The sequence below is a fragment of the Lepidochelys kempii genome, chromosome 1, assembly GCF_965140265.1.
Source record: "Lepidochelys kempii isolate rLepKem1 chromosome 1, rLepKem1.hap2, whole genome shotgun sequence".
Taxonomy (NCBI): domain Eukaryota; kingdom Metazoa; phylum Chordata; order Testudines; family Cheloniidae; genus Lepidochelys; species Lepidochelys kempii.
The window spans coordinates 228,719,052-228,734,018 of record NC_133256.1 but is presented as its reverse complement, the minus strand read 5'-3'; the positions used below and the strand labels follow the sequence as shown (position 1 = coordinate 228,734,018).

The 14,967-nt window shown below is 41.2% G+C and overlaps 1 protein-coding gene across 2 annotated transcripts in view; it reads right to left on the bottom strand.

Annotated features, from left to right (window-relative positions):
• Positions 1 to 2,287: 2,287 nt before the first annotated feature.
• TTLL12 (tubulin tyrosine ligase like 12) overlaps positions 2,288 to 14,967 on the bottom strand; it is a 66,793-nt gene continuing 54,113 nt past the window's right edge. The window contains exons 7-14 of one of the 2 annotated variants that reach the window (XM_073316858.1): positions 14,101 to 14,217; positions 13,808 to 14,002; positions 11,599 to 11,710; positions 9,541 to 9,692; positions 9,329 to 9,410; positions 8,743 to 8,811; positions 4,112 to 4,250; positions 2,288 to 3,027 (exon numbers count right to left, since the gene is read on the bottom strand). In XM_073316858.1, the coding sequence (XP_073172959.1) occupies positions 2,876 to 3,027; positions 4,112 to 4,250; positions 8,743 to 8,811; positions 9,329 to 9,410; positions 9,541 to 9,692; positions 11,599 to 11,710; positions 13,808 to 14,002; positions 14,101 to 14,217 (1,018 nt within the window). In that variant the 3' untranslated portion in view covers positions 2,288 to 2,875. The remainder of the gene's footprint in view (positions 3,028 to 4,111; positions 4,251 to 8,742; positions 8,812 to 9,328; positions 9,411 to 9,540; positions 9,693 to 11,598; positions 11,711 to 13,807; positions 14,003 to 14,100; positions 14,218 to 14,967) is intronic. The other variant, XM_073316866.1, reaches the window with a different exon arrangement.

Here is a 14,967-nt window from a genome sequence, read left to right as displayed (position 1 = left end):
CACATTAATTTACTCAGTATGTGCCTGATCCTTCAGCCTTATACCACTTGGCATAGTGCTTATTCCTGTCAGCTGTTGTACTGACTTCAGTGTCTTGTCTTCAAAGCACTGTGCCTAGAAATGTTTACGATTAGGCCTTATATGGAGGAAGAATTCCCATACTTGTGCATATAAACTTTGAGAGCATAGTATAATTTGCAGCCTGGACCATTATAGTTGAGAGGCAGGGGAAGGTTTCAAACATATTAAACAATAAGGAACTTACTAGTCTTACACCATGGTTTTTTTTTTTAAAAGGGCTAAAGCCAAAAGGATTCTGCAACTAGAAGAAAGCTGCCTCCCCTCCCCATTTCCTTGCCACTGCAACTAGTGTAATTTACTTGGCTAAAAAAATAGACAACAGCAAATCCAAAGCACACAGTCAGGAACTGATGACAGCGCCCAGAGTATATCCAACGAGCACCTGAAGGGGGGGAAAATAAATCACAGAAAGATGAATTAGTGCCTTTAACTTGTTCTGCTTGGAACCTGGATGCTTCACTAGCAGACTGCTAGTATTCTCGTCTACTAGCAGAGCAAGCTGCCTCCCCTGGAGGGATGTCTGGCTGCTGGTGCCCCTTTAGCTGCTTGGAGACAGGTACAAGATGTTTCTGCTGCTTCAAGATTAGTGTTGCAGTCTTAGACCAGAAGGCACAGAGTTGTAAATGGCTGAACTAGAAACAGGAACTTTTTGTACAAGGTACCTGGGACAGGAAGTTTTACCTTTCCTCTACTGCTAGCACATTACTACTTCTTTTATGACCATGCTTCCCAGTTCCCACTTACACTATTAGGATTTAAATCTTCCTCTTTTAACCTGCCCCAGATCCACAGCAATTTCCAGCAGTGACTAATTTTCACTTGCCCTGAAATTGCCTCTCTCCTTTACTGACATGTTTCCTAGGTATATCAAGTAACTTTAAACTAAGCTTCTCAGAAATCAGAACTATTATATGGTAGTGCTTGGCAGACAGTTCTTCAGATTGAACATTAGGAAGATCTGCTTTAAAAAAAAAAAAAGTTCTATGGCATAATCAACCCTTTTCTACATGAAGACTGAAAGATAACTGGTGATATTGCTTGCTTCCTTGATATCAGTGCAAGGCTAGAAGCTATCTATGATTGCTGCAGATTAAGACGGTTTAAAATGGTATCTTTGTACACTTTGCTTAAAATCTGCAATTGGTTAGTTTTTGTTACAATGTTTATCAAAAAAATAAAGCTTAACTAATATCACTTTTTAATGCTATAATACTTCAAGAAATAAATAATGCATGTATACAGTGTAAAACAGGGGTCTCAAACACACGGCCCAGGGGGTTATTTCCTGCGGCCCACCAAGCTCTTCGCACCCCCGGAGTTATTTCCTGTGGCCTGCCAGGCTCCTCTCCTCCCAGTGCACCGAGTCCCTGCTCCTCTGCCTACCTGCAGGCCCTTCCTGCTGCCAAACAGCTGTTTGGCAGCGCTTAGCACTTTTCAGGACGGGTGAAGTGGGGCGGGGCCGGGGGCAGGGTCAGTGATGCTGCCCTCGGGTACGTACTAGTCCTCATGTTGCCCTTGTGGTGATTAGAGTTTGAGATCCGTGATGCAAAACATCCCCAAAGTTTAGCATAAGATGTTGGAGTTTGTTAGGAGACACTTATATCATCTAGGCTGAAGGCCATTAAATTTCACCCAGTTACCTCCATAGTGAGCCCAAGAACTTGTTTGAGAAAAGTGTAACTTGTGTTTGGCTAAAGCAGAATACTAATGTGAACTAGCTGTTCCTCAGCACACACAAACAGTTTAATTTGGCCAGTACTACTTAGGAAGGGGCAAAATTCTGAGCCATAACTCTTGATACAGACATTGCTAAAGATTAAAAGGATACTGTGTTCTTGCATTGTTTACTCAAAATAAAATACTGTTCCAGGTCTTTTCAGACCTTTGGCAATTGTAATGGCCCTTAACCCACCCCTCTGAAGTCCCAATTAGCTCATTATAGTGCAGTTCATTAATTATTCATTTTGGTATCTGAGATCAAATCCTTAGATAGGCAAGACTCCCATTGACCTCAATGAGAATTTTGCCAGATGATATTCAATCTTAACTGCTGTGGCAAAGGAATGAATTGTTTGATATGTGACAGAGAAGCTACAGTTTCCATCTAATTTCAGCATTACCATGCATGCTAAACAGCCCAAAACTACTAGATTGGGATATATTCATAGACCTCATTCAACTTTAAAAAGATGACAGCAGCTCTGAATAGTTTTTGAGAAAGTATAGTGACCTTTAATTGAAAAAAAACTAACTCTCATGTTGCTGCAATACTTTATTACAAACAGGCTTCATAAATGTTCGCTCACTGGAGTTATCAGATGCAACCCTGAAGTAAGATAATTCACATCAATTTGGGGAATAAAGCATTTTAGTGCTTGGAAGATAATGGTATTCCACAGAGAGGAAGAGATGATGTATGACCTCAGACATTTTGATGCAGGAAATTATTTTTCTAATGCAGACACAGAAAACGTGTACAGCACTTCCTGCTATGCAAATTAGGTATACTAGGCTACCTAAGAAACAACAGCTGATTGCTCCAGTTACTATTACACTTTTCTGGGCTTTAATAAGACATTTAAGTCAACACAAGTTGATGATTAGAACTAAACAAGACAAGAAAACACAGACTACTGATTACAAGTGCAGTATATGCCCATTCAACTGATAAAAGTTTTCCTTCATTACCATTTTCGGAAAATAGTCGCATGAGCAGCTCATAGAACTGAGATATAAATATTGCTGTTAAGCAGATCTGTAAAGGAAACAAATAACCAGGTCGAGCCTTCTAGGCCTAAACAATGTAGGTCACATGACAATTATTTGTTTCATCCAGAAATAGGGTGCTGAAGACATCATTAAAAAAGGTAGGGTGGTATTTGCAGGCTCTGTCACAGTCAGGGTTGAAGTTCACCTCCAGGACCTGAGGCTGCATAGTTCTTTTCCCTGAAAAAAGAAAAGAAAACAAAACATTCCATTTTACTACCAGGTACACATGAGACGCTGGGAGCCACCTCCTTTTGCTGTAGTAGAGACCATAGAAAGAGGCTGAAGATGGTCAACTCTTACTACATACCCAGAGAGGGTTTTTTTGAGGCCTACAGTATGAGGTAGTGAGACACCAAACCCATTCCTGGGGCAAATGCCATAATCTGAGGCCTTGTCCATATGAGAAAAAGGGGCACTGGTTTAACTAGATCAGAATTAGTGCGTCTTTCTTATTTAACCACAACGTTGAGATGCACCTTCCAAAAAAGACTGCTTCCCCCTTTATTTTTAGGCAACAAGCCTCCTTTGCTCTTTGTATTGCTCTATTGTTCTCTCTAGTTCACCTGCTACAGAAACAGAGCTGGGTTCCTCAGCTGCAGCACAAAATCTCTCCCCTCCCACTTATGGATTCCAAAGTCAGAAGGGGACATTGTGATCAAGATTCTAGTCTGACCTCCTCTACAGCACAGGCCCCAGAACCTCCCCACTTAGCCCTCTACTTCCTCTCACCCCTAAAATAAGGTCAGGAGGTTGCGTTTCCCTTTTGAATTGCAATAATGTTTGAAGAGTAAGACAAAAAACGTAGATTCTCTTTCCTACCTGTATGATTACAGTGGAATTAAATCATGGGGTTTATAATAATTACTTTTAGTAGAGACTGCTCTCCTTGTATAGGTGTACCACCACCACCACAATAGGAAAGGGTGCTTGCGGTTAGAATTAACCGATCGCTGTAAAGCATTATGCCCACCTATCTTCAAATGTTTACATCAGCATAGCAGAAACAACGGCAGACGAGAGCCAATAAAAAGAATTAGACAGATGCACGGCAGTATCTCCACCATTATTACTACTAACAAGGAGACTGGATTCCACCCTCACACATATACAACCCCACAGACATCAAAACAGTCTGTTTCAGTATAAACATCATGGAGCCCGCCTTGCTGTTTAAAAAAAAAAAAAAAAAAAAAAAAAAAGTAAAAACTTTGAGCAAAAAAACCAAATTTAAAAAACAGAGCGAGAATAAATTCAATCTTACCATCTCTGGTAGTATCCCACTTAAGCATCAGGTCAATGGCATATACTGCTCGCGATGATGGATAATCACAGATGCCAAACGGTGCAGGTTTAGCTGAAGCAGCTTGGAATAATTCAGCAAATGCCTTAAAAATCTCTGCCTATTGCCAAAGAGAAGTCAGTTTCTGAATAAAATGCAAATAGTTGCGAGAACCCCATAAAAGTGATTTTTGTAGGTGAAAGTTTCATTTATGAGTCATCTCAAACTGTAAATGTCATCACAAATGACAAGCCTGCAGACAACAAGAACCTTCAGACTTTCAAAAAAAGGGGTCAAGTTTCTTCAGGAATAATTTAATATTTGTTCCCTCACACCCACCCACATCCATGATTTTCAAAAATAGGGGCCTGAAATTAAGCTTCTAGATTTATATTTTAATGTACCTAATAACTGGTCTGATTTTTTTAAGTGCTGAGCACCCAGAATTTATCTCATTACTATATACTACAGAAAACCCTACAAATAAAAGTAGTATAATGCTGGAATGGAATCCATGTCTATGTCATTTTGTACAGCACTACACTTCTGAAGCTACCTCAGCAGGTGGAGTGCAAATTAAAAAGGAAAGAAAAGGAGTACTTGTGGCACCTTAGAGACTAACCAATTTATTGGAGCATGAGCTTTCGTGAGCTACAGCTCACTTCATCGGATGCATACCGTGGAAACTGCAGAAGACATTATATATACACACAGAGACCATGAACCAATACCTCCTCCCACCCCACTGTCCTGCTGGTAATAGCTTATCTAAAGTGATCATCAAGTTGGGCCATTTCCAGCACAAATCCAGGTTCTCTCACCCTCCGCCCCCCCCCCCCCACAAACTCACTCTCCTGCTGGTAATAGCCCATCCAAAGTGACCACTCTCTTCACAATGTGTATGATGATCAAGGTGGGCCATTTCCTGCACAAATCCCGGTTCTCTCACCCCCTCACCCCCCTCCAAAAACCACACACACAAACTCACTCTCCTGCTGGTAATAGCTCATCCAAAGTGACCACTCTCCCTACAATGTGCATGGTAATCAAGGTGGGCCATTTCCAGCACAAATCCAGGCTCTCTCCCCCTCCCCCGCCCCCCCCCGCCCGGAAACACACACACACACACACAAACTCACTCTCCTGCTGGCAATAGCTCATCCAAACTGACCACTCTCCAAGTTTAAATCCAAGTTTAACCAGAACGTCGGGGGGCGGGGGGGTGTAGGAAAAAACAAGGGGAAATAGGCTACCTTGCATAATGACTTAGCCACTCCTAGTCTCTATTTAAGCCTAAATTAATAGTAAATTAACAGATTGATAGAGCCAGAAGAGTTCCCAGAAGTCACCTACTACAGGACAGGCCTAACAAAGAAAATAACAGAACGCCACTAGCCATCACCTTCAGCCCCCAACTAAAACCCCTCCAAAGCATTATTAAGTATCTACAACCAATCCTGAAGGATGACCCAACACTCTCACAAATCTTGGGAGACAGGCCAGTCCTTGCCTACAGACAGCCCCGCAACCTGAAGCAAATACTCACCAACAACCACACACCACACAACAGAACCACTAACCCAGGAACCTATCCTTGCAACAAAGCCCATTGCCAACTGTGCCCACGTATCTATTCAGGGGACACCATCACAGGGCCTAATCACATCAGCCACACTATCAGAGGCTCGTTCACCTGCACATCCACCAATGTGATATATGCCATCATGTGCCAGCAATGCCCCTCTGCCATGTACGTTGGTCAAACTGGACAGTCTCTACGTAAAAGAATAAATGGACACAAATCAGATGTCAAGAATTATAACATTCATAAACCAGTCGGAGAACACTTCAATCTCTCTGGTCACGCAATCACAGACATGAAGGTCGCTATCTTAAAACAAAAAAACTTCAAATCCAGACTCCAGCAAGAAACTGCTGAATTGGAATTCATTTGCAAATTGGATACTATTAATTTAGGCTTAAATAGAGACTGGGAGTGGCTAAGTCATTATGCAAGGTAGCCTGTTTCCTCTTGTTTTTTCCTACACCCCCCCCCCCCGACATTCTGGTTAAACTTGGATTTAAACTTGTGTATGAGCTATTGCCAGCGGGGGGGGGGGGGGGGGGAGAAGAGGGGTGAGAAAGCCTGGATTTGTGCTGGAAATGGCCCACCTTGATTATCATACACATTGCAGGGAGAGTGGTCACTTTGGATAAGCTATTACCAGCAGGAGAGTGAGTTTGTGTGTGTGGTTTTTGGAGGGGGTGAGGGGGTGAGAGAACCGGGATTTGTGCAGGAAATGGCCCACCTTGATCATCATACACATTGTGAAGAGAGTGGTCACTTTGGATGGGCTATTACCAGCAGGAGAGTGAGTTTGTGTGTGTGTGTGTGGGGGGGGGGCAGAGGGTGAGAAAACCTGGATTTGTGCTGGAAATGGCCCAACTTGATGATCACTTTAGATAAGCTATTACCAGCAGGACAGTGGGGTGGGAGGAGGTATTGTTTCATGGTCTCTGTGTGTATATAATGTCTTCTGCAGTTTCCACGGTATGCATCCGATGAAGTGAGCTATAGCTCACGAAAGCTCATGCTCCAATAAATTGGTTAGTCTCTAAGGTGCCACAAGTACTCCTTTTCTTTTTGCGAATACAGACTAACACGGCTGTTACTCTGAAACCTAAAAAGGAAAGGAAAGTTGTTCTGTGAATACCAACAGTTACAGCTCAGAAGTTTTGGCATCCCGTTGAATCAATCCACTTTTCTCTCACCGTTTTACAAACATACAAAGAAGATTCCAAATTTTAAAAAAAACTGAACAATTTCCAGTCTGAACACACTGTGATGACATTTCTCGATATAATATGGAGACCAAATAAAAGGATGTCAAAGAGTTATGGTACATGGAGTTTTTAATATCCAAGCCACATTAGAGTAAAATATACCTCCTGTAAACATAAAAAAAGTCTAATTCTTGGCACTTTGCCCAGAATACTCCTTGAGGGATACTTTGCCACTGTTTAAAAAAAGGTTTTCCTTTGTGTAATTTTAAGGCTTATCCTACAACTACTCATATACCCTGAATAGCTTTACTTCCGTGAGTAGTTCTAGTGAAATCAACTAAAATCATGAGTAAGTGTCTGCAGGATCAAATGCTTAACCAACCACCTCTGTACTTCCTGGCTCTTGATAAATAGGAAAACAAACTATTGACTAGTTACCTTTGCATTCAATTTCTTCTTTTGAGAGCCACCCACCACCACAAAATAACCCAAGGTGACTGTTTCACAATCCACCCTCTATTCATTTTCATTTGTAGACTTATCACATTTGGAGCTTCTACACAGCTCTATAGTTCAAACATATCTTGGCACTAGGGAATTGGCCATGTTAAAGCACTTTTGTGGTGACAGGACATTTAGGGGTCTCTGCCTTTTATATCAAGCTCAGATAACATGGAATTCTAAACGTATGAAGATTAAGAGTTAGCTTGGACAGCAACTGAAAGTTCAGCCTAAAAGGAAAAATTTTAGTTCAATATGTTTGGCTAAGGGTCTGAGTTATAAGAACAGAGACATTACACTTTTAAACTATTCATTTGCCCTTTGTTCTCTTGTAGTAAAAAATCCCAAAGGCATCGAAATGTAGGCTCTGTGCTAGCCAACTTTATAGCGTAACCACCTCAAGAGCAGGAACCAGAAAGGTGTACTTGGTAAAGTACTCATTTCCATCTGCTATGCCAGAATGGCTAGTGTGTGCATTCACACCCTTCAGAACAGCCTGCTGTGTACTACACTGCAAGAAGGACCTAAATTCTATAACAAGGTCCTTGGAGCTGTTTTGTTAGAGTGCTGCAGATTACAAATTAAGCAGCAGCTTTATGTAGTTAAGAGACTAAATATGAAAATAAATACCAAAACCTCAATCAGTACAGTAGACACTTTCTTATTTTGATATTATTTCCATATCTTGGGGAAGCAGTTTGGGGCTGAGGTCAGCAAAGTTTCTAAATAACTTTGCTTAAAAGTTCAGCAGCGAAAAAAAGTTAACCGTGTTGCTATTGAAATGGTTATCTTTCAATAGCAGCGTTAACCTACTGAAATGGAAGGACTGGTCCACATGTTAAGTAGTACCGTTTCAGGCTTCGTGCAGATTCATGTGGATATATCATTGCAGCCACTGTCTGTTTACAATCCAGGTTTTGCCAGCCTTCATGATTGTGACAAATTAGTGTTTTAAATGAAAGCTTAGAATCTATGCGCCATTCTGCAACTAGGGGTGAGTTCTCCACCAAGCTCTGCAACTTTTTGGAAACATACAGCCTTCTGCTTCCACTGTCTGTCCATCAGCACACCAATTTTGTTCCCAAGCACAGTATACCATGACAACTTTTCATGGAGGAAAACTTAAAACCGTAATATAATAGTAACACAGATGACTGAGCATTTTGTATTTGCAGACTTTAAAATTCTGGGACTACTGGCTTTTGCTGCACTGAAGAGACATTTACTCACTACTCTGGTAAAAAACACCTGAACTTTTGAAAAACACCTGTGCCTAAAAGAAAAATGTAGTGAACATCTTATATGGATAAGAGGGATTGGTGACTTACTTGCACAGTTTTCCAGGAATATTCAGGATATTGCTTCTCAAACAGAGGAATAAATTCATCATAGTGAACCTAAAATAATTTAATGGCATTAGAGATTGGTTTGCTAGATTATTCCCACCAGGAGCCAGGATTTTTTTTTTTTTTTTTTTTTTAAAAAAAGGGCGGAAAAGGAAGGAGTAATGAGTTGCAGAATCTATCAACACACATGGTACAAATCCAAATAAGGTCCTGGGGAATTTCACTGTCTAGAAAGTGCAAAAATGAGAACTATTTGTTCCAAGCTTTTCTACCAGACAGTCCTTTTTACTATGTGGTGAAAACATACACTAAACCATCAGTTTGGCAGTGGTAAGATGTCCTTTTAATACTTTTTACATGGATTTGATTAGAGAGGTAAAATTTGTGCCATAATCTATGACTATTTGCTCTGGATCTGCAATCTGGGAAAATAGCTGCATCAGAACAGGTATAACCTGTCAAGTTTGTTTGGGTGGATATGCATCAGGGCATCTGGTGACAGTCACAGATAAAGGACCAGCATCTTGATTGACTGAAGACATTTGCTTTTCGTGTATCACTTGCTTACCTGTTTTAAGGTTACACCAGAAGCATAGTTCATGACAGTAAAATGCTTCTCATAGTCGTCCAAGTCATCAAGTGAAAATGCGCTAACAAATAAAGGAAAGAGACACTGTTAATTACATAAGATCTTGGAAAGGCAAGGGATCACAATTTAATACTGCTAACTCCTTCACTCCTAGAAAGGAGAAAAAAAAAAAAAAAAAAAAAGGTTATTACCGATTTGAGAACCGCAGCCAAAAAACATCATAAGCATACAGCTTGAGTGGCTTTATGGATCGCAGAAGCACAACGTAACGAATGTCAAATTTAACCATCCCCACATCTTCCCGATGAAACAATACTGGACTCTCAATATACTTAGACACTACCTAAAACAAAAACACAGAGATTGAACACAATTAAACCCTAAGGAATGAGATGCACAGTAGGTGATGACAGAAACAGGTATCAGTGGGTTCGGACAGTCCAAGATATTCTACCAACACACATTAAGCCAAGTTTTCCTTTTTAAAAAGTTCCTCAATATAAGCAACGTAGCCTTTGTTTGTAGCCAAATAGCCTGAGTGCATGCTCTCTTATCAGGTCAGCGTACAGAATTAAAGTACTACCCTCCTCATTCCATTGAAATCTTCTATTTAATTCTCTGCTTACATTATAAACCTTTTCATAAGATTCAATCTAACCCAACATTTGGTCCTCCTCAGATGACCGGACATCTTCCAGTTGTCCAAGGATACTTTTCACCGCCAAAAAAATTCAGGCCCTCACTTGCAATGCAATTATATGGCCATACAAATGGCAGCATAATTGCTTTTACTCTGAAGTCACCTTTACTCCAACTTCTCAGTTCCCTCAGCCCCACGAGCTGGTGTTCATTTATCTAGGGCAGTGGTTCTCAAAGCTGGTCCACCGCTTGTTCAGGGAAAGCCCCTGGCAGGCCGGGCTGGTTTGTTTACCTGCTGTGTCCACAGGTTTGACTGATCGTGGCTCCCATTGGCCGCAGTTTGCCGCTCCAGGCCAATGGGGGCTGCAGGAAGTGGCGCGGGCTGAGGGATGTGCTGGCCGCTGCTTCCTGTGGCTCCCATTGTCCTGGAACGGCAAACCGCGGCCAGTGGGAGCCGCGATTGGCCGAACCTGTGGACGCGGCAGGTAAACAAACCGGCCCAGCCTGCCAGGGGCTTTCCCTGAACAAGTGGCGGGCCAGCTTTAAGACCCACTGATCTAGGGGAAGAGGTGGTGTGTGACAGCTACCAATGAACAAAGTAAGCATGGACGGAGGGGAGATAGTGAGACTTCGGGGTATGGGGTGAGGAACAAGGGCAGCCATCAAGGATGCCATAAAAGTTAAGAATGTCTTGCAGCACATTAGACTGGATCCATAATACCTAGGACCTTGATTATGTTGTTAAAAACACATTTTCCCTTTGTTTACAAGGTGCTTGATAAGATACAAAACATTTTGTTTTGTCTCCTTAACTACACACTGCTTAGTTTTGGTTAACTGGTATAGAAACACAGCTCTAAAACTGCTTTTGAAATAATGGCTAGTTTACAGAAAAACTAAACAGATTTTTTTTTTAAGAAGTATTCTATTAAAAACAACCAAACAAAACAGTCTCACTTTATATATTATCAGCTTTCTCTGAACTAAAGGATGCTGTAATTCTTCATGCATTTTTAATTTGATGTTGGAATTCCAAAAAAGGCACATAGTCCAAAACAGATATTCTATTAAGTCACGGGACATAAAGCTTGTGTGACAGTCTGATGTAAGACCACACACTGTTGGCTTCCTATAAAAAGCCATGTGATGTATCCATCATTGGTGGAAGAAGCATTTTGCGCATATGAACAGTGAGACTGAGAGAAATGATCAACCTGAGGGAAGTAGCAATAACTTTCTTATATTTACAGCCAACAGAAGCTACATGAAAGTGGGAATTCATCTTCTAGATTTCTTACTGAGTAGCATAAAAGGAGCAACACATTTAAGCATTCATTACGGTCAGGGAAAATTTTATTTCTGTCCTAAACAGACAGACATGGTCTACTACAAACAAATAGAAAAATATTCTAACACCGCACAACGCTAAGATTTCAATATGAATTCATCAAGAGTTCACCCTTTTAATGTGCAAATGCTCAGAAACATATACCAGCTATTACAACCTCTTGAATGAAATTATTTTCCCTCTTGTTTATTCTTACAAAGAGCATCAAGTTAAAAAAAACAACCTTGCTTCAAACCAAGTGGGAAGCCTACTTTCCTCTAACCTTTGGGCTACTTTCCCTGTGCCTGATGATGTTGTGAAGATTGTTGGTGATGTGGGTGTCTAGGCTTCTGGCCAAGTTCCATGGTTTGCATATCCAATGATTGTCTTCTCCCCTACAATAAAAAAAACAAACAAACAAAAAAAAAACCTCAGTCAAGGCCACAGCATGTCAGTGCGCACCTCATTTATCTTTACATGTTTTACTGGCCAACCTCCATTCTGAACCACATGCTGATACTGACCGATGCATTACCAATCCGAATGTTCTTTTCGATGCAGCAGGGGAGGGTGCAAGAACCAAGGACTCCTGGATCACAGCTGACATGAGCTAGGATTTTGGGAGCTCTCACTTTCTTTTTCAGCAAGGGCCTACCATACTTCCACTGGTAAAATCCCTTTTTCCTTCATACATACATTACTACATCATAAGTGCTTGTTTGTAGGTCAAGAGCCCATTCTGACCAGGTGATCACAAAGTTTGAGAACATTCTAGGTGGGTGCTTTAAAAATTGTAAATTAGGTTCCTCAAGGCCACCTCTGAGCCAACCAAGTTACATAACAGACAGCTATTCTTTTGGGGACTGAACACTGAACATAGTAATGTGAATCCCTTGCCCAAACGCACCTGTCAAGCTCAGGAGAGCATACCTTCTCCTCGCTCTCTTTCCACTACCTAGATATCTGAAGAGGCTGGACTCTTCAAAAAGCTTTGGACAAAGTAGGAGCGATATGCAGGTCTTTAGTCTGTTCATGCTACTGAGCAATAGCAAGGTGACCCTGGAGGTCCCGTCTTCCCCAATGAATTTGTGAAGGCATGCAGAGAAGGTTCTCTAGGTGATCTGGAAGCCTGCCTGTGGTTAAGTTTTAATACCAGTGTGCAGTACTAGTTTTAGTGAAGGATCTGTGTTTTCACTGAAAGAGTAGATTTTGAAACTCCCTCCCCAACACACACACACACACTCTGGCTTCATGATCACCTCTTGCACATACTTGTTGTTAACCAACAATCAGAATACTACAGGCTAAGAACATACATTTAAAATTTCCCCTCATGGTTAAGTCCATTCAGGAGGTAAAGAAACAGTGTCTTGAGAAGAGAGAGAAGCAGCTAGATGGTTCCAGGATCATCTATCAATCACAACCCCCAGGACAATCAGGGAGCTAACTGGGAGACAAGATAGGGGTTATTTTGGTGAAAGAGCAAGACATCAACTGCCCCCAGTCCCTCACTAAGGGTACGTCTACGCTTTATGGCAGCATGCCGAGTACAGGGACATGTGTAGCTACACACTGCAGTGAAAGGCAAGTGTCCACATTTGTCACTACAGTGTGTAGCTACATGACCCAGTGAAAGGTTCTAGTAGCCAAACCCTTTCCCTGCTGCTGGAGCCTTTCACAGTGGTGGGGAAAGGCTCTGCCAGCAGGACATTAGCCTGCTAAAAATAGCATTGCAGATGAAAGAAGTGCTGATTGGTGTGTAGAGAGCCCTGTGTACAGTATAAAACCTGGGGTTCAGGTGTCTAGGGCATTCTAATCTACTCTGCTTGCCTAAGGCATGCCTCACCATCTACACTGCTATTTTTACCCATGCCAATTGGGCATGGTCTGTTCTGTACACACGGCTGTAAGCGTAGACGTATCCTACCAGACAAATTCCTTGTTACGGTCAGTTCTCCTGGATCCGGAGGAGATTGCTGTGACAGGAAGTGCTTATGAGTAAGGTAACACAGAACGCCTAACGAGAATCAGAGTCTGTTTTCTTTCAGCCTCTCTAAGGGAGTCCAAGGTTAATTCTAAATTTGACTTCCGCTTGGAAATGTGTTTTAACCAAGAAAACTGGGCACAATCACTGCTCTACTTTAAACTGCTTTAAATTGCCATTGGCTCACAGAGAAAGCTATCTGCCCACACAAAAGTTGTAAATCTTCGTACATTTGTAAAATGGAATTTTGCCACTGACTTCAATGGAGTCAATGATTCCACCCTATGTATTTCACAGTATGTCACAATACATATTTTGGAATTAAAACGAATAAGTAAAGCCCACACTTTTCAGATAAAATCCACTAGAACATAAGTGAAATGCAGCTAGTACAAATTAATGGCAGAAGAAGAGCTGTTTAATCCAATTAACCCAAAACATGCACTTGCTGGTACTTGGAGAAAGTTGGTTAGGAAATTGCAAGACAAGCAACAGCAACATGGCCTACCTCCTCTCACGTTGCTGAAAATAGCTGATAAACTGGGGTAATTCTGTGTGAAGGTTAAAAGTACGAGGCAGCCATTTTGGCCCCTCCGTCCCTCCAACTCGTCTAGATATAGATGCTAGACAATCCTTGACTGTCAGGAGATGCTCACATGGAAACTGATTCAACATCACATGGGGCCTCTCTTCACTTAGTTTCCTACAAGAGATGGAGATCACTTAAAAAGACCACTCCATGGAACAGAGCTTTTTATATGGCAGCCAGATAATTTGTACTTGCAAGGAAATAGCTGTCACCTGTAATCTTTGAAGTGGGAAAAGTTGTAGAGGATGTCTGCTTCTCCCTCATCTTCGGTAAACTCAAAACGTGGGTGTTTCAAGTTGTTGAGGATTTGGGGAAGGTCTGTATAGACCCTGGGAGAAAGGAAAAGATACATACATGCTTTGTCAATGAGAGAGCAGTTTCCCCTCTTGAAATCAAAACTAATGGCTATCTTAATAGAAAACATGCAACACAAAAGAACTACACTTGTTAATTGATTCTAAAACGTCAATTTTTTTTTAATTATGCAAACATACTTGATGGTAAATAGAAAGAGCTGAGCACCCTTAGTTCTTATTCAGAGCATCAGGTCTTTATTTTCCACATGCAGAAAAGTCATATTCCAGTGTTTGCCTCATTGCAGCCCTGCTAACGAGGAAGTGAACTTGATCATACAGATTCAGAAGCAGCTCTACAGCATCAAGTAGGGTGGGACACAACAAATCCTCAATGAAGATATTCACATTTAAAGCTATTTTAAAATGTAGCAAAAAACAGTTACAAAGCAAACAAAAACTAAATTATATGTTTTGAGTCTGATACTTTAAGAGTTTCCAACACAAAATCCCAGTTTAAGATTATATGATAGTTTAACAAGCGACCTTGCTATTTAGCAAGTCCAAATAACTCAGCAGCAATGCAATCTGGAGAGAATTTTATGGTGGCTTTGTGGCTTGGAAGGGAGACTAACAGTTCAAGATGTAGAGAAAAAAATATTAAAGAGAAGGAGGAGACAAACAAAATAGTCCAAAATTGCCTTTGCAAACGTTTAGACAAATAGTGTCAACAACAGCTAATCACTTCATCAGAGAACCATCACATTTCATCTCCTCCTCATTTCT